The sequence below is a fragment of the Pipistrellus kuhlii genome, unplaced genomic scaffold, assembly GCF_014108245.1.
Source record: "Pipistrellus kuhlii isolate mPipKuh1 unplaced genomic scaffold, mPipKuh1.p scaffold_m20_p_5, whole genome shotgun sequence".
Classification (NCBI taxonomy): domain Eukaryota; kingdom Metazoa; phylum Chordata; class Mammalia; order Chiroptera; family Vespertilionidae; genus Pipistrellus; species Pipistrellus kuhlii.
The window spans coordinates 82,029,385-82,046,923 of NW_023425551.1; the positions used below are offsets into that span (position 1 = coordinate 82,029,385).

Sequence of the window (17,539 nt, forward strand, 5' to 3'; positions counted from 1 at the left end):
GGGGCCCACTCAAGGTTATATGGCCAATCCAGGCCCAGAGGAAGGGGGCGAGGCTTCAGAGATAATGGGGCGTTTAGGTCCCGAAAACCCGCTAATGGCCACAGCTCCAAGGGAAGAGGCAGGCTTACAGAATTAAAGGAGAAGGAGTGCTTCGGCCAAACAAAGTCCTAAGACCTCTGCGGCTGAAGAGATCTGGTACCTTTAAGACGTGATGAAGTAACTGTGTTTAAAGGAGAAGTGACTGAGTCGGCTAAATATTGCCCAGCGACAAGGGCTGGGTGCCCGCCTGTGCCTTTAAAGCCAGACGGGCAGGAGGCGGAGCAGAGGCGGAGGGCGGAGGGAGTCGGCGCAAGATGGCGGCGGGAGGGGCCCAAGCTGCGGCTCTGGCGGCCGAGTGAGGGGCGGGGGGGCCCCGGGGCGCGCGGCCCGGTAAGCGGAGACGCGCAGGGTTTAGGGGCGCCTTCCGGGTGGGAGCGGAGATCAAAGTAACTCTTGGGGCGGAGCAGAGGGGGGCGGGGCCCGGCGTGGGCGGGGGTAGGCAATGGGCGGGGCCTAAAAGGCCACAGGGGCGGGTCTTGAAGGGGGCGTGGCCGAATTGCTTGGGGGCGGGTCTTGACGGCAGGATGGGGGGGACAAAGGGGCGTGACCCTCGAAAGAGCTTGAGCATTTTCTAAAGGGAACTGCAGAGAGAGAGTGGTTTTCAGTAACGGAGCAGACCTGCCCCCTCCCAAGAAAAGGGTACAGAACATCAAAAAGGTAAATTTTGGAAAGAGGCTCTCTGGCAGATGGGAAGTTCCAAGGGGAGGCACCCCATTCCCATGGAGTACCTATTTCTCTAACCTCAAGGAAAGCACTGAATTGGAGTCAGGACAACTGAGTTTGCTGGCGCTGCCACTTGATGGCTGAGGCCCTGAATAATCTCTTGGTATTTCTTAGCCGCAGTTTCCTCACCTATCAAGTGGGGTTGAGAGGAATACCTTACTTCACAGTGTTGTGTGGAGAGTTACTCAATGATGTGAACATATTTTTAAACTATAAAGGGCTGTTTCATTGTGTTATCATTCTTTTTTCTTTCCAGAGACCCCCCCGGCCGCCCTCCTCCTTCCCTTGTTCCTGTGGCTGGGGGGGTACCACCTCCCTCCACCCTCCACACCATGGAGCCATCTCCTTTGTCTCCAAGTGGGGCAGCACTCCCTCTGCCTCTGTCGCTGGCTCCGCCCCCTCTGCCTCTGCCTGCAGCTGCGGTGGTACACGTGTCCTTCCCAGAGGTGACCAGTGCCCTCCTGGAGTCCCTCAACCAGCAGAGACTTCAGGGCCAGCTCTGCGATGTGTCCATCAGAGTGCAGGGCCGGGAGTTCAGAGCTCATCGTGCTGTCCTGGCTGCCTCCTCCCCTTACTTCCACGACCAGGTCCTGCTCAAGGGCATGACCTCCATCTCACTGCCTAGCGTCATGGACCCAGGCGCCTTCGAGACTGTCCTGGCTTCAGCTTACACTGGTCGCCTCAGCATGGCCGCTGCTGACATTGTCAACTTCCTCACAGTGGGTTCTGTGCTCCAGATGTGGCACATTGTGGATAAATGCACTGAACTCCTTCGCGAAGGCCGGGCCTCTGCCACCACCACCGTCACCACGGCTGCGGCCACCTCCATCACGGTCCCTGGTGCTGGGGTCCCCTCGGGGAGCGGGGCCGCCGTGGCCTCTGCCACCATGGGCTCTGGGCGCTCCCACGCCTCCAGTCGGGCCAGTGAGAATCAGTCTCCCAGCAGCAGCAACTACTTCAGCCCCCGAGAGTCAACTGATTTCTCATCTCCCTCCCAGGAGGTGTTTGCGGCTCCGGCAGTGGGCGGCGGGGAGCGCCGAGGAGGCGGCCCGGTATTCCCAGCCCCTGTGGCTGGCAGTGGGAGCGCTGCCTCCGGGAAGCTGCTGCTGGAGGCGGATGAGCTGTGCGATGATGGAGGAGACGGAAGGGGTTCGATGGTTCCGGGGGCGGGGCTCCGGCGGCCTGCCTGTGTGCCCCCCAGCATCATGCCACAGAAGCACTGGATATATGTGAGGCGGGCTGGACACTGCCCAGCATCAGCGCTGGTTTCCCAAGACCAAGATCTAGAAGAGGAGGAGGAGGAGGAAGACCTGGTTTTGACTTGTGAGGATGATGAAGAGGAGGAGCTAGGGGGAGGGTCCGGGGTCTCAGCTGGGGGAGGACCGGAGGCCACCCTTAGCATAAGTGATGTCCGGACTCTGAGCGAGCCCCCAGGCAAGGGAGAGGAGCAGGTCAATTTCTGTGAATCCTCCAATGACTTTGGCCCCTATGAGGCCGGGGGTCCTGGGGCAGAGCTGGATGACCCAGGGAGGCCCACGCCTTCCTCCTATGCCCCCTCCCTCCCATCACGGCCTCTGCTTCCTGTAGATGTACAGGGCAACCAGATCCTAGTCTTCCCATCGCCTTCCTCCTCCTCACAGGCTCCAGCCCATCCGCCGGGGAACCAAGCCGAGCACGGGGTTGTGACTCTGAGGGGCACATCCGCAGGGAGCCTGGCCGCCCCGGGGGGCGGCGCTGGTGGGACCGCCGGAGGGACAGCCAGCGGGGACGGGAATAAGATCTTCCTGTGCCACTGCGGAAAGGCCTTCTCCCACAAGAGCATGCGAGACCGGCACGTGAACATGCACCTCAACCTGCGGCCCTTTGACTGCCCCGTGTGCAACAAAAAGTTCAAGATGAAGCACCACCTGACCGAGCACATGAAGACACACACAGGCCTCAAGCCCTACGAGTGCAGCGTCTGTGCCAAGAAGTTCATGTGGCGGGACAGCTTCATGCGCCACCGAGGACACTGTGAGCGCCGGCACCGCCTGGGTGCGGGCCCAGCCCCGCCCGCACCCTCAGGGCCAGCCTTGCCGCCCAAGAGAGAGTCCCCTGGGCTGGGCGAAGGCAACCTCACCGAGGGGAGTGGGGCCACGGCCCCGCTGGGCCGCGGGGCCTGGTCCCCGCCGCGCGCCCACAAAGTGGAGATGGCCTTCAGCGGCGGCGGAGGAGCAAACTGAAGGGGCGGGCTGTGGGGTAGTTTTCAGGTCAGAGGACGCGGAGCCCTCCCACGGCTGTCACTGTCTTCCTTTCCTTTCGGACTTGTACATACTCCGCAGGGAACCACGTGGGCCATCACCCCCCATTCCAGTCCTCAGCCCCTCCCCCTCCAAGTAACCCAAGTCCTTCCTTTCCTCAGGGCGCACATGGTGGGGGAGGGAGAGGGTGCCTGTTGAGCATCCTGGAGTCCCAGGGTCAAGGGTCAGGTGGTTGTGTCTGTATCTTAAGTTTGTGTGTGGGGACCAGGCCTTGGAGCCCCATCCTTGTCCTAGCAGCCTCCCCCAAGGATGTGCTCCTTACATCTACCCTACCCCTCCCCTTCCTTGGGGCCCCTCTCTTCTCTTTGGGGAAAGAGGAGACAGGGAGGGAGGAAGTCGTAGGAATACAAGGTTTTTATTTTAAATCTTATTTTTTTTAAAAGGTGATTAAAATATTTATTGGTCGGTTCACTTGGCTTCCCACGACCCCTATGTGTTTGCGGGGACCTGGCAGTAGGGGAGGCACAGCAATGGTGCTGGGGGAGGAGGTGGGAGGAGGAGCCTAGGGTTGGGTTGGGTTGGGTTGGGCTGGGAGGTGCTGTGGCCCGGGGCGCGGGGCGCTGGGCTCGGACCCCCGACCAGAACTGGAGGAGTTCAGGCGCGGCTCCCTCCAGTGAGGGATGCACCTGCCGCCGTGCCACCAGGGCGGGGATTTCCGCCGCCCTCTGGCCGGCAGTTGGAGGAAAGAGAAAGTGAAAGGGGATCCTCAGGCTTGGGGCTGAAGAGATCGCGGCGCCATGAAGCCCCTGTCCCTACTCCTGGCCGTGGCTTTGGGTGAGCGAGCCCCCTCCTCTTTGCCCCGGAACCCAAGGGGGCGGGAGGGAGCCAAGGGGGGTGACCTCGCCCCGCGGCCCTGCAAGTGCACAGAGACCCGGTCCCGCTCCCAGCCGCCCTCAGCGCGCCCCTCTCACAGGCTTGGCGGGCGCCGTCTCGGCGGGGCCGGCCGCCATCGAGTGCTGGTTCGTGGAGGACGCGGGCGGCGGCCGCCTGGCCAAGAGGCCGGCCGCGCTGCTGCTGCGCCAGGGCCCGGGGGCGCCGCCGCCCCGGCCCGACCTGGACCCCAAGCTCTACCTCCGAGTGCACGGTGAGTCCCCGGCTCCCTCCCTCCACGTCTCCCACCGCGGTCTGTGCGTTTGAAGTTCCCTGCCCCCCCCCCCCCTTTCCGAGCCGTGACCGCCTGCGCCTCCCGCAGACCCCGCGGGCGCCCTGCGCGCGGCCTTCCGGCGCTACCCGGCCGGCGCCCCGGCCCCGCACTGCGAGATGAGCCGCTACGTCCCGCTGCCCGCGCCCGGCAAGTGGGTCAGCGGCCTGGCCCCGGGGCACAGCTGCCCGCGGGCCCTGGACGGGCCCTGGTTCATGGTCAGCGTGTCCAGCCCGGTCGTCAGCCTCTCCAGCCTCCTGCGCCCACAGTCCGAGCCCCAGCCGGAGCCCGCAGTCATCACCGAGGCAACAGGTAGCGGGGAGGGTGGGGGCCACTCGGGGGTCTGAGGGCGCAAGCAGCCTGCTGTGAGGACTTGAGCTGGGAGTTGCTTCCTGATTTGCAAAGCGAGTGGGTGGCTGAAAGGAAAGTACCTCTGCCGTGTCCCAGCCCGGCCACTGAACACAACACTCACCACAAACCCCAACCCCCGGGCCTGGGGCGGGGCTGGGGAGGCGGGGTTTCCAGGCCATATAAGGCCACGTGATTTCCGGGCCTCGGAGCAGAACTTTCCTCTCATCCCAGATCCCTGCCTCGCTAGGCACCCCCCCCACCCGTGCCCACATCCGGTGCTCCCCAATCAGCGAAGTGAGGGCTCTCCGCCTTCCGACAGCCCTTCCCCATGGCACCTGGGGGTGCAGGCTCCAGTCACCCTGTGGTGTGCCCGAGGGGTGCCAGGGCAGCGGGGACCAGGCGGTTCCCATTGCAAGCAGTGGGCACCGGGTTGAAGCCCGCGGCCACCACTTCGCTGGGGCTGGAATGAGGGGTCCCGGGGGGTTGTGTGAAGCAAGAAGAGGGCAGGTCTGACCGGATGTGCAGGAGCCGCACACGCTGGCAGCGGAGTGGGAGCATGTGAGTCCCACGCTTCCCTCTGTGTTGTGCGACTTTACGTAAACAACACACCCTGACCAGCAGGCCAGCCCCAACCTAGCCCTGCACTTCCCGCCCCAAAACCCCCTCCCACCACCAGCCGCACTGAGCGGGCATCACCCGCAGGCCAGGGAACGGACCCAGCACAGCCCCATCCGTTCCTGCTCCCCGCACCCCCCTCCGGGCTGGGGCAGGAGCACTCCTGGGTGTGGAGGAGTATCTCCTAGGGCCACTGGTTTCACTGGAGTATCTCCCAGGGCCACTGGTTTCACTGGAGTATCTCCCAGGGCCACTGGTTTCACTGGAGTGGGGCGGGACAGCCCCTTTCAGCCTGGTTTTTCAGCCGTAAAATGTGTCCGCTGTTTCCCATCTGCCTTTCCGTTGTTGTGACTATCAAGGGAGCCCCTTTGCTAATTTATTCACTGATTCTATAAATATTTATTAGCACCAAGAACAAATTTAGGACCCAGTAGTTCCTACAGGCTGCTAATAAGAGTCCTCTTGGGAGTTTCTGAAAAGTCCTGGGACCACCCCCTGGCCTGCGTGGCTCAGTTGGTTGGAGCATCATTGTGCAGTGCACTGGGAGGTGCGGGTTCAATTCCCTGTCAGGGTACATAGCTAGGTTGGGGATTCAATTCCCCGAGCCGGTTTGGGAGAGTATGAGAGGCAACAGGTCAAGATCTCCCCCCACCCCCCTCTCTCTCTCACATCAATTTTTAAAAAGATAAAATATACTGAGTCCCACTCCAGGCAAATTAAATCAGAATCTCTGTACGTAAGGTTACAAAGGTGATATGTAGATTCTGTTCTCAAGAAGATTCTTGGCAAATTTGTCACACACACACGACACCATCAGGGGGAACTAGGGGGAATGTGTGAGGGGGCTGGGTGAGGTGGGGGGCATGGAATCTTACCCACCAGAGCGAAAATCTTTCCAGAGTCACAGATCATTGATAATTTTGCTAATATACTTTAAAATGTTTGTTGACAAGTGTACTTTATTAGCAGTATACGTTGTATGATATTTAAGTTTCATTATTCTTTCAAAATACTGTTATGGAAAATCTCAAAGATACACAACAGGACAGAAAAATGGTATAATGAACCCCTACATACCCATCAGCTTTGTATAGATAATACATTTTATTAAAACCTATCCTGACACCTACTTTTCTCTCTTTTTAAAAAAATTGATTTTGAGAGAGAGAGGAAAGAAGAGGGATAGAGAGAAACATTGATGAAACATCATTGATTGGCTGCTTTCCGCACACCCTACACTGGACATGTGCCCTGATCAGGAATTGAACCCACGACCTCTTGTTTCCTGGGTCAACATTCAACCACTGAGCCCCGCTGGCCAGGCATTCTTCTCTCTTTTGAAGTGTTTTAAAGAAGATCCCTGGCATTATATTATTTTACTCATAAGTAATTCAGAAAGTATCTCTTTCCCCCCATGAATTTTTTCTGTTCCTCTTTGCTCAATCCCTCCACACCTGTCAGAAACCCACTCCCACCCCAGCTGTCAGCCTGCTCTCTCTGAGTCTGTCTCTATTTTGCTTGTTAGTTCATTTTGTTCATTAGAATCCACATGAGTAAGATCACATGTTACTTGTCTTTCTCTAACTGGCTTATTTCACTAGCATGATGCTCTCCAGGTCTACCCATGCTATTGCAAAGGGTAAAATTTCTTTCTTTCTTTCTTTCTTTCTTTCTTTCTTTCTTTCTTTCTTTCTTTCTTTCTTTCTTTCTCTCTCTCTCTCTCTCTCTCTCTCTCTCTCTCTCTCTCTCTCTCTCCCCCCCCCCCCCCCCCTCTCTCTCTTTCTCTCTCTCTCTTTTCTTTCTTTTCTTTCTTTCTTTCCAATTGAGTAGAGAAAGTATCTTTATTAGATAAGGACTTTAAAAAACAAACTGACTGGTGTGGCTCAGTGGTTGAGCATTGAGCTATGAAGTAAGGGGTCACAGTTAAATTCCCAAATCAGGCACTCTATCCCCATTGGGGGGTGGGGCAGCCAATCAGTGATTCTCATCATTGACGTTTCTGTCTCTCCCTCTCCCTTCCTCTCTGAAATAAAACACATATGTATTTAAAAACCACAGAGAACAAACCCCAGCCCAGCCACTGATGTGACTTAGTTGGTTGAGGTGAAGTTGCCAGTTCGATTCCCAGTGGGAGCACATGCCGGAGTTTCAGGCTTGATCTCCCATTGGGGGTGGTGAGGCAACCAATCCGTGTTTCTCATCAGTATTTCTAACTCTCTGCCCTATCCCTTTCTCTCAAGTCAATAAAACCATATTTAAAAAAACACTGAAATACCATTATCATACCTAACAAAACAAACAATAATTCCTTAATAACATTTAGTTCCCAGCCGATATTAAAATTTCCCCAATTGTGTCAATGATATTATTTTAAGGGGATGTTTTTTGCTCAAATCAGAATAAAAAACAGGTCCGTATATTATATTTGGTGGCTGTATCTGCTCTGGCTGCCATAACAAAATATCATAGGCCAGTGGCTGAAAGAAACTACAGGAGTTTATTTTCTCACATTTCTGGAGGCTGGGAGTCCAAGAGCAAGTAGAAGATCAAGGTGCCAGCAAGGCTGGTGTCTGGTGAGAGCTGGCCCCGATGGCGTGTCATCACAGGGCTCACAGGGCGGGAGACATCTCCGGTAGTTCTCTTCTCACGAGGACACCAGCTCTATCAGACTGGACTCTACATTTATGAGCTACTTTAACTTTCTCAGCTCCTCATAGCTCCTGTCTCCAAATATAGTCATATTTCAGGTTAAAACTTCAGTATACAAATTTGGGGAAGAGGGAGACCATAGACATTCAGTTCATACAGTTTTTTTATTTTATTTTATTTTTTTTTATTATTATTTTTTAATATATTTTATTGATTTTTTTTGCCCCCCTTCCTCCCTCCCTCCCATACATCCCCTCCCTCCCCAGAGTTTTGTGTCCATTGGTTGTACTTATATGCATGTATAAAAGTCCTTCGGTTGATCTATTATCTCCCCCAGATCTTCCTCCCCTCCCCGCTGTAATTTGACAGTCTATTTGTTGATATACTGTCTCTATATCTATCTTTTGGTTCATCAGTTTATAATGCTCTTTATTATCCACAAATGAGTGAGGTCATGTGGTGTTTCTCTTTCATTGATTGGCTTATTTCACTCAGCATGATGCTCTCCAATTCCATCCAGGTTGCTGCAAATGATGAGAATTCCTTCTTTTTTATGGCAGCATAGTATTCCATTGTGTAGATGTACCAAAGTTTTTTGATCCAATCATCTGCTGACGGGCACCTAGGCTGTTTCCAAATTCTGGCTATTGTAGATTGTGCTGCTATGAACATAGGGGTGCATATATCCTTTCTGATTGGTGTTTCTAGTTTCTTGGGATATATTCCTAGAAGTGGGATTACTGGGTCAAATGTGAGTTCCATTTTCAGTTTTTTGAGGAAACTCCACACTGTTCTCCACAGTGGTTGCACCAGTCTGCATTCCCACCAGCAGTGCACGAGGGTTCCTTTTTCTCCGCAACCTCGCCAACACTTGTCTGTTGATTTGTTGATGTTGGCCATTCTGACAGGTGTGAGATGGTACCGCATTGTTGTTTTGATTTGCATCTCTCGGATAATTAGTGACTTTGAGCATGTTTTCATGTGCCTTTTGGCCTTCCTTCTGTCTTCTTTTGAAAATGTTCTATTTAGGTCCATTGCCCATTTTTTATTTTTTTTTTATTTTTTTTTTTAATTAATTTATTTATTTATTTTTACATATTTTAATGATTTTTTTTTGCCCCCTCCCTCCCTCCCCCATATCCCCTCCCTCCCCATAGTTTTATGTCCATTGGTTGTACTTATATGCATGTATACAAGTCCTTCGGTTGATCTGTTATCTCCCCCAGATCCTCCTCCCCTCCCCGCTGTAATTTGACAATCTGCTTGTTGCTTTACTGTCTCTATATCTATCTTTTGGTTCATCAGTTTATAATGCTCTTTATTATCCACAAATGAGTGAGGTCATGTGGTGTTTCTCTTTCATTGATTGGCTTATTTCACTCAGCATGATGTTCTCCAATTCCATCCAGGTTGCTGCAAATGATGAGAATTCCTTCTTTTTTATGGCAGCATAGTATTCCATTGTGTAGATGTACCAAAGTTTTTTGATCCAATCATCTGCTGACGGGCACCTAGGCTGTTTCCAAATTCTGGCTATTGTAGATTGTGCTGCTATGAACATAGGGGTGCATATATCCTTTCTGATTGGTGTTTCTAGTTTCTTGGGATATATTCCTAGAAGTGGGATTACTGGGTCAAATGTGAGTTCCATTTTCAGTTTTTTGAGGAAACTCCACACTGTTCTCCACAGTGGTTGCACCAGTCTGCATTCCCACCAGCAGTGCACGAGGGTTCCTTTTTCTCCGCAACCTCGCCAACACTTGTCTGTTGATTTGTTGATGTTGGCCATTCTGACAGGTGTGAGATGGTACCGCATTGTTGTTTTGATTTGCATCTCTCGGATAATTAGTGACTTTGAGCATGTTTTCATGTGCCTTTTGGCCTTCCTTCTGTCTTCTTTTGAAAATGTTCTATTTAGGTCCATTGCCCATTTTTTAATTGGATTATTTATCTTCCTTTTATTTAGTTGTATAAGCTGTTTGTAGATGTTGGAGATTAAACCTTTATCAGTAGTATCATTTGCAAATATGTTCTCCCACACTGTGGGCTTTCTTGTTTTGTTGATGGTTTCTTTTGCTGTAAAAAAGCTTTTTATTTTGATGTAGTCCCATTTGTTTATTTTCTCTTTAGCTTCCATTGCCCTAGGGGTAGTATCAGTGAAGAAGTTCTTTTGGCATACGTCTGAGATTTTGCTGCCTGTGGATGCTTCTAGTATTTTTATGGTTTCCCGTCTGATGTTTAAGTCCTGTATCCATTTTGAGTTTATTTTTGTGAATGGTGTAAGTTGGTGATCTAGTTTCATTCTTTTGCATGTGTCTGTCCAATTTTCCCAACACCATTTATTGAAGAAACTGTCTTGACTCCATTGTATATTCGTGCCTCCTTTGTCAAATATTTGTTGAGCATAGTGATTTGGGTTGATATCTGGGTTCTTGATTCGATTCCATTGATCTATATGTCTGTTGTTGTGCCAGTACCAGGCTGTTTTGAGAACAGTGGTTTTGTAATACAGTTTGAAGTCTGGTATTGAGATCCCTCCTACTTTACTCTTCTTTCTCAGGATTGCTGTGGCTATTCGGGGTCTTTTATTGTTCCAAATGAACTTTTGGAGAGTTCTTTCTAGGTCGGTGAAATATGTCGTTGGTATTTTAATGGGGAGTGCATTGAACCTATAGATTGCTTTAGGAAGTATGGACATTTTGATGATGTTGATCCTACCAATCCATGAACATGGTATGTTCTTCCATCTCCTTACATCTTCCTCTATCTCTTTTTTCAGTGTCGTGTAGTTTTCCGCATATAGGTCCTTTACTTCCTTAGTTAAATTTATTCCTAGGTATCTTAATTTTTTTGGTGCGATGGTAAATGGAATTGCTTTTTTAGTCTCTGTTTCTGCAGTTTCTCTGTTGGTGTATAGAAAAGCCATGGATTTCTTGGCATTAATTTTGTATCCTGCTACATTGCCAAATTCATTTATTAAGTCAATTAGTTTTTTAATGGAGTCTTTTGGTTTTTTTTATGTACAATATCATGTCATCTGCAATTAAGGATAACTTTACTTCTTCTTTTCCAATTTGGATGCCTTTTATTTCCTCCTCTTGTCTAATTGCAATGGCTAGTACTTCCAGTTCAGTTCATACAGTTTTGTCTCTCTTTTTAAAAAATCCTCACTGGGCCAAAACCGGTTTGGCTAAGTGGATAGAGCGTTGGTCTGTGGACTGAAGGGTCCCGAGTTCGATTCCAGTCAAGGGCCTGTACCTTGGTTGCCGGCGAATTCCCAGTGGGGGATGTGCAAGAGGCAGCTGGTTGATGTTTCTCTCTCATTGACGCTTCTGGCTCTCTATCCCTCTCCCTTCCTCTCTGTGGAAAATCAATAAGATATATATATATATATATTTTTAAAAAATCCTCACTGGAGGATATATTTTTCATTGATTCTAGAAAAAGGAAGGGGGAGAGAGAGAAATATCGATCAGTTGCTTCATGTACATGCCAATGGGGGATTAAACCCACAACCTGGGTATATGCCTTCACTGGGGATCAAACACGCCACCTTTTGGTGTACCAGACGATGTTCTAACCAACTGAGTGACACTAGCTGTGGGATCCCTTAACACGACCCGCGTGGTTCAGGGCCCACTCAGGGTCCGGTTTCTGGAGAAGGCCGCACACTAAAATGAAGAGAGAGACTGGAAAAGAGTTAATTTGGGAAAATGGGGGCCAGGCTGGAAGTCTACCTCTAGTGGGAAGACTAACCGCTCTCTGGCCTTTTACCATTCCTTTTACTGAGATTCTGAAACAAAGACATCTCTTAAGGGGGAAGTTCCAACAACAGAAAATCAACTTACATTTACATATGATTAACAAATTAAAGTTGCCTCAAGCACCACTATCTCAACTAGACAATGAGTTAATGGCTCTGACCCTTCAGAGCCATCAAGGTCGGCTAGCTCTTTTTACATTTTATCTCCAGTGACATGCTAGGTTTTGGTTCCCTGCTCCCAGTTCGGGCAACTAGCCAGGGCTATAGTTTTGTCTGTTAAATCTCTTAAATTTGCCCCATCCCCTCACCCCCATCCATTCCCCCTAACCCCTGCCCCAGTTTTAAATGCTATTGATTTGTCCTTTGTTCTGTAGAATTTCCGACATTCTATATTTGGCCAGTTGTTTACTCATTGGCTCATTTCCCTTGTTCCTTTTTCTTCATATTTAAATTGTAGTTAGATTTAGAGGCTTAATTAGATTTGTGTTTAAGTTTTTTTCAGTAATCTATTCTCTATATAAAAGCCTAAGCAACCCTAACAACTGTTTGACCAGTCACTATGATGTGCACTGACCACCAGGGGGCAGACGCTCAATGCAGGAACTGTCCCCTGGTGGTCAGTGTGCTCCCACAGTGGGAGCACTGCTCAGCCGACTGATGGGCACCAGACACTGGGCTCACGGCTGGCCAGCACAGCTACTGTAGCATGAGCCTCAACCACATCAACACGCTACAGAGTGCAGCGGCAGGCGCAGCGGGGCCAGGGTGAGCGGGAGCAGTGTGGCACCCAGCTTGGGTTTTTCCCCAGCACTACTACATCCCTCAGGGGATGCGCACTGCCAGCTATGGCCCAACCTCCAAGGATCAGGCCGAAACCCAAGGGTCTCAGATTGTGAGAGGGCACAGGCCAGGCAGAGGGACCGCCCCCAGGCCTCTAGTTCTTTATAACATTTGTTAACATTTACTTTCTATAAAACAGAAAAGCAAGAAAAAGATGAAAGAAAAAAAATACAGAAAAGCAAAAACCTATACAAGCTGCAAAAATAGAAATTTTCTTACTGTCTGGCCCTGCTCTATTTATACTTGGATTGTTACAGAGACTAGTTTGTGTGCTGCGGGCTAATGTTGCTTAAACTAGAGGCCCGGAGCATGATATTCATGCTCTGTGGGAGGGTGTCCCTCAGCCTGGCCCATGCCCTCTCACAGTTCGGAACCCCTCGGAGGATGTCCGCCTAAGCCGGCAGTCAGACATCCCTCTTGCAGTCGGGGGCTTTTGCAGTCCAGGACCCTTGGCTCCTTACCGCCCACCTGCAGTGGAGGTGGGAGAGGCTCCCACCACCGCTGCAGCGCTCACCAGCCATGAGCCTGGCTTCTGGCTGAGTGACGCTCCTCGGTACTGACCACCAGGGCAGCTCCTGTGTTGAGCGTCTGCCCCCTGGTGGTCAGTGTGCATCATAGCGACCTGTCATTCTGGCTTTTATTATATAGGATAATCCTTACTAAAGAGGACTGTTAGCCGAAGCCAGTTTGGCTCAGTGGTAGAGCATCGGTCTGCAGACTGAAAGGCACATCCCCGGTAGGGGGTGTGCAGGAGGCAGTTGGTCGATGTTTCTCATCGACGTTTCTAGCTCTCTATCTCTCTCCCTTCCTCTCTGTAAAAAATCAATAAAATATATATATATATATATATATATATATATATATATATATATATATATTTTTTTTTTTAAGAGCACTGTTAGATTAAGGGTTAAACTGTAAAACCTTTAGGTTTTGTTATTTCATTTTTATTGATTTTAGAGAGAAAGAGGACGGGAAGGAGAGAGAGAGGGAGAGAGAGAGAGAAACATTGATTAGTTGTTCCACTTATTCATGTGTACTCATTGGTTGACTCTTGTATGTGTCCCGACTGAGGATCGAACCTGCAACCTTAGCGTATGGGGATTACACTCTAGCCAGGTCAGGACAGGTTTTGTCATTAATCCTGTAGGTGGTTTTTAGCAGTTCAAAAGTATGCTTCTGGACTTCAATAAACTGAGTAATATGGTCTACTCTTTGTATTCTGTTGAACAAAAACAACCCCATAAGGTCAGGAGAAGTTTAACCTTGTAGACCTCAGAACTGGAATTGAAAATCACATACAGACAATCACAAGAGAAAAAAATTCTACTTCTACCTGGAGGAGCCAGACGTTTCTGGGAGGAAGTAGCAGTGAAACTGGCCCGAGGGACATGGAGTTATTTAGATGTTTGGGAGGAAAAGGGGAAGGATCCTTATGACCAAAGCAAAAAAATCCCCAATGATTAAGATTTTCTATTTAGAGTTTCTAGAAGGATTCTGTGTGGTTGGTTCTTGGGGTGCAAGAGAAGCCTGGGAAGGTGGCTTGGGGTTGAATTATCATACTCCGAAAGCTGGGCCTCATAGAAATAGTGAACCGTTAGCCACACACGTCGCTTCAGAGTGGGCTTACCGGGCAGGCAGGCTCCGGTACCTAACCAGACAGCTGCTCCAGTAGAGCACAGAGGTCTGCCATCGCATCGAGTCATGAGCCATCACTGTCTTCATCAAGAACGGCCTGGGGGTCCTCGGAGGCTGGACTGGCCCAGGCTGTCAGATGTGCACTCAGGTCCCTCTGTTCCCCCCACAAGCCACTCGTGGGCTGTGCTCAGAGCGGCTGCACGGGCTGTCCTTACGCCTCGCCCTGCTCCTCTCTAGGCCTCTCCTCTCCCTCAGCCACACTGGTCCCACCCGGTCCCAGAGCAAAGGCGACGCCGGGAGGGCTGGGAGGTGGCGTGTCTCAGAAAAGGAGGTGTCTTCAGAGGGACGGGTAAATTGGAGTTGAGTCGTCCCTCCAACTTCATTTTGTTTTTTTCCTCCTTTCCCTCATGCCTCTGCATCTGCCTGCTCTCCCATCTTCCCAGCCGTGCTGACTGTCGTCACCCACACCCCTACCACTCGAACCCGCCTGGGACAGGACGCTCTGCTGGACTTGAGCTTTGCCTACACACCCCCTACCCCAGAGGCCGCTGCTTCTCTGGCCCCAGGTCCCCCTCCCTTTGGGCTGGAGTGGCGACACCAGCACCAGGGTAAGGGGCACCTGCTCCTGGCTGCAACTCCTGGGCTAGAGGGGCAAATGCCAGCTGCCCGGGATGGGGCAGTGGCGTTTGCCGCTTGGGATGATAGTGAGCCCTGGGGGCCGTGGACTGGCAATGGCACGCTCAGGCTGCCCAGAGTGCAGCCCCGCCAGGAGGGCGCCTACCTGGCCACCGTGCACCTCTCATACCTGCAAGGGCAGGTCGCTCTGGAGCTGGCTGTGCAGAGTGAGTGGGGTCCCCAGGGGGAGAGGGTGGGCACTGGGATTGGGGGACACCATGACAGGGGAAGGAACAGTGAGAAGAGGATGCAGGGTGAGTGGGGGGAAATATAATGAGGCCACTGGGAGTCGGAAAGGCAATGGATGGAGGGTCCCTGGAAATGAGGGGACTTGGGGTAAAGTTCCAAAATCTGAGGGAATAGGGATCCCTTAGAATCGGGGCTTTGACATGAGAAGTAGGTGACACACCGAAGGGGAAAGAGGGGGATCACCATCCTGGGAGAAACGCCCGCCCCTTAGCTTTAGGGGAGCCAGAGAGCAAACAGGGCTCTGAGGGAGGCAGTGTGGATTCACTCCCTGCTCTCTTCCCACTCTTGTCCCAGAGCCCCCCAAAGTGTCCCTGACGCCAGCACCTCTGGTATGGGCTGCCCCTGGGGAGGCTCCCCCAGAATTGCTCTGCCTTGTGTCCAACTTCTACCCCGCGGAGGGCCTGAAGGTGGAGTGGGAACTCCGGGGCCCGGACGGCAGCATTCGGGAGGCCGAGGGGCACCGGTGGCTCTCGGCCCTGCACCACCACTCGGACGGCTCCATCAGCCTCTCGGGGCACCTGCAGCCGGCCCCGGTCACCTCCGCTCAGCACGGGGCCCGCTATGCCTGCCGCGTCCACCACCCCAGCCTGCCCGCCCTGGGGCGCAGCGCTGAAGTCACTTTGGAGGTGGCAGGTGAGAGCCAAGGGGGTTGAGAGGGGTGGGGTGCTGGGAAGATGCTTGGAGCTCACTCTCTCCCTCCTGCCAGGTCGCTCTGGACCCTCCCTGGAGGATGGCATCGGCCTCTTCCTGTCCGCCTTTCTGGTCCTAGGGCTCCTCAAGGTGCTGTGCTGGGCAGGTGAGTGAGCAGCCGGAAGTCATTCCCTGCCTGTTCCAGAGCCGCACCCCCACCCTCACATCCACCCCTTCTCCATCTCTCCACAGCTGTCTACCTGTCCGCTTCCAAGAAGTCAGAGAAGGAGGTAAAAGCGCTCCACCTTCGCCCAATTCTTCCCTTCTCATCCATTCCCGTCCCCCAACTCCTCACCCACGGAGGGAGGCTGCGGGTGTGGTGGCAGAACTCGGCCTCGGAAGTCACACAGACCTGGGTTAAAGCCTGCCGTCTTGAACAGACTACTTAACCAGCGTCTCAGTTATCTGTTTCCTTGGGTGTAGGGATAAAAATAATAATTTAGGCAATGCTGTCCAATAGAAATATAATGCAAGCCACATATATAAATTTTAATAATCTAGAAGTCATATTAAAAGGTGTTGACATGCCCCAGCCTATTTGGCTCAGTGGATAGAGCATCGGCCTGTGAACTGAAAGGTCCCAGGTTTAATTCCGGTCAGGGCACATGCCCGGGTTGTGGGTTCCAGTCCCAGTGGGGGACTTGCAGGAGGCAGCTGATCCATGATTCTCTATCATCATGGATGTTTCTATCTCTGTCTCCCTCTTCCTTCTTCTCTGAAATCAGTAAATATATATATATATATTTTAAATAAAAATAAATGTATATTTCTTAAAAATAAAAGGTGTTGACATTTAAAAAATGTTCAAACCTGTAGAGAATTTTTTTAATCTTTAAACTAATTTTTTAAAAATTTGGATGTAGAGATGAAGGGAGAAATATTAATTTGTTGTTCCATTCATTTAAGCATTCATTGGTTGATTCTTGTGTCTTGACCAGAAATTGAACCAGCACCTTTAGTATATCAGGATGATGCTCTAACCAACTGAGCTACCCAGCCAGGGCTGTAGAGTTAATTTGAACCAAACTGCCAATTGTCCAGAAGCAAGCTCTCCATCGCTCCTCAAAACGAGCGTGCAGCTTCTTTTATGCATTTGGAATTAAGGGGGAACATAGGAAGATCGCACGAAGGTGGGACCGGATTAGGATGGTGAACGGAGCTTATGTGCTTCCTTGAGGGCAGTTACTATTTCAAAGGTGTGTTGACCTAGATGCACAGAAGCAACGGGCAGGGCTGGCTTACAATGATCAGCCATTTTCTGAAGAAGTTACAGGCCTGGGGTGTGCCTACCCACCCTGACCTGCCCAGTTAGGAATTCATGATCAGGTCACCCTGGGAGGCTACTTTCCATATTGTTCATCCAGAAAGATAAAAAGAAACAGGTGAAGCTGATAATACAGTTTATTCCATCTGGTATATCCAAACTATTATTATTACAACATGTAATTAGGGTAAGAAAGTCTAGTTTTCTACTGTCCTAAGTCTTCAAAAACAGGTGTTTAAACGGCCAGCAAATCTCACTGCAGACGCACCATGTTTCAAATGCCAAGTTTCAAATGCTCCGACAGGTGGCTGTGGCTCCTGCCCTGGGCTTCGGAGCCTTCAGGGGCTGCAGGGGGGGGGTCAGAGGAGCCTTCAGGGGCTGCAGGGGGGGTCAGAGGAGCCGCATCTCCCGGGAGACAGGAGCGAAAGCACTGTGCACGGGGTCTACCAGGCAGGAAACGGAATGCTAGCTCCATTTTCCCACGCTCTGCCATGATGGTTTCTGTCTCTGGGTGAGTCATGGATTTCTAAAACCCCGAATTC

The 17,539-nt window shown here is 51.4% G+C and overlaps 2 protein-coding genes across 10 annotated transcripts in view; both read left to right on the forward strand.

Annotated features, from left to right (window-relative positions):
- Positions 1 to 104: 104 nt before the first annotated feature.
- Positions 105 to 17,459, forward strand: ZBTB22 (zinc finger and BTB domain containing 22). 3 transcript variants are annotated; one of them, XM_036414663.2, is made up of 3 exons: positions 105 to 429; positions 1,079 to 3,071; positions 17,448 to 17,459. In XM_036414663.2, the coding sequence occupies exon 2, from the start codon at positions 1,155 to 1,157 to the stop codon at positions 3,042 to 3,044; it is 1,890 nt and encodes a 629-aa protein (XP_036270556.1). In that variant the 5' UTR covers positions 105 to 429; positions 1,079 to 1,154; the 3' UTR covers positions 3,045 to 3,071; positions 17,448 to 17,459. The 3 variants fall into 3 exon arrangements, with proteins under 3 accessions (XP_036270556.1, XP_045428755.1, XP_036270555.1); XM_045572799.1 differs by lacking the exon at positions 17,448 to 17,459 and having other exon boundaries at positions 107 to 429; positions 1,079 to 3,533; XM_036414662.2 differs by lacking the exons at positions 105 to 429; positions 17,448 to 17,459 and adding an exon at positions 592 to 756 and having other exon boundaries at positions 1,079 to 3,533.
- LOC123650998 (ral guanine nucleotide dissociation stimulator-like 2) overlaps positions 3,665 to 17,539 on the forward strand; it is a 31,325-nt gene continuing 17,450 nt past the window's right edge. For 5 of the 7 annotated variants that reach the window (XM_036414631.2, XM_036414635.2, XM_036414632.2 and 2 more), the window contains exons 1-7: positions 3,665 to 3,896; positions 4,036 to 4,206; positions 4,315 to 4,575; positions 14,563 to 14,961; positions 15,338 to 15,676; positions 15,750 to 15,839; positions 15,926 to 16,074. In XM_036414631.2, coding sequence (XP_036270524.1) covers positions 3,860 to 3,896; positions 4,036 to 4,206; positions 4,315 to 4,575; positions 14,563 to 14,961; positions 15,338 to 15,676; positions 15,750 to 15,839; positions 15,926 to 16,074 — 1,446 coding nt within the window. In that variant the 5' untranslated portion in view covers positions 3,665 to 3,859. The remainder of the gene's footprint in view (positions 3,897 to 4,035; positions 4,207 to 4,314; positions 4,576 to 14,562; positions 14,962 to 15,337; positions 15,677 to 15,749; positions 15,840 to 15,925; positions 16,075 to 17,539) is intronic. The other 2 variants (XR_004983759.2, XR_004983758.2) reach the window with 1 other exon arrangement.

Excerpts from the sequence above, each read along its gene's own strand:
- ZBTB22 (XM_036414663.2), top strand. The coding sequence starts at position 1,155 with ATGGAGCCATCTCCTTTGTCTCCAAGTGGGGCAGCACTCCCTCTGCCT.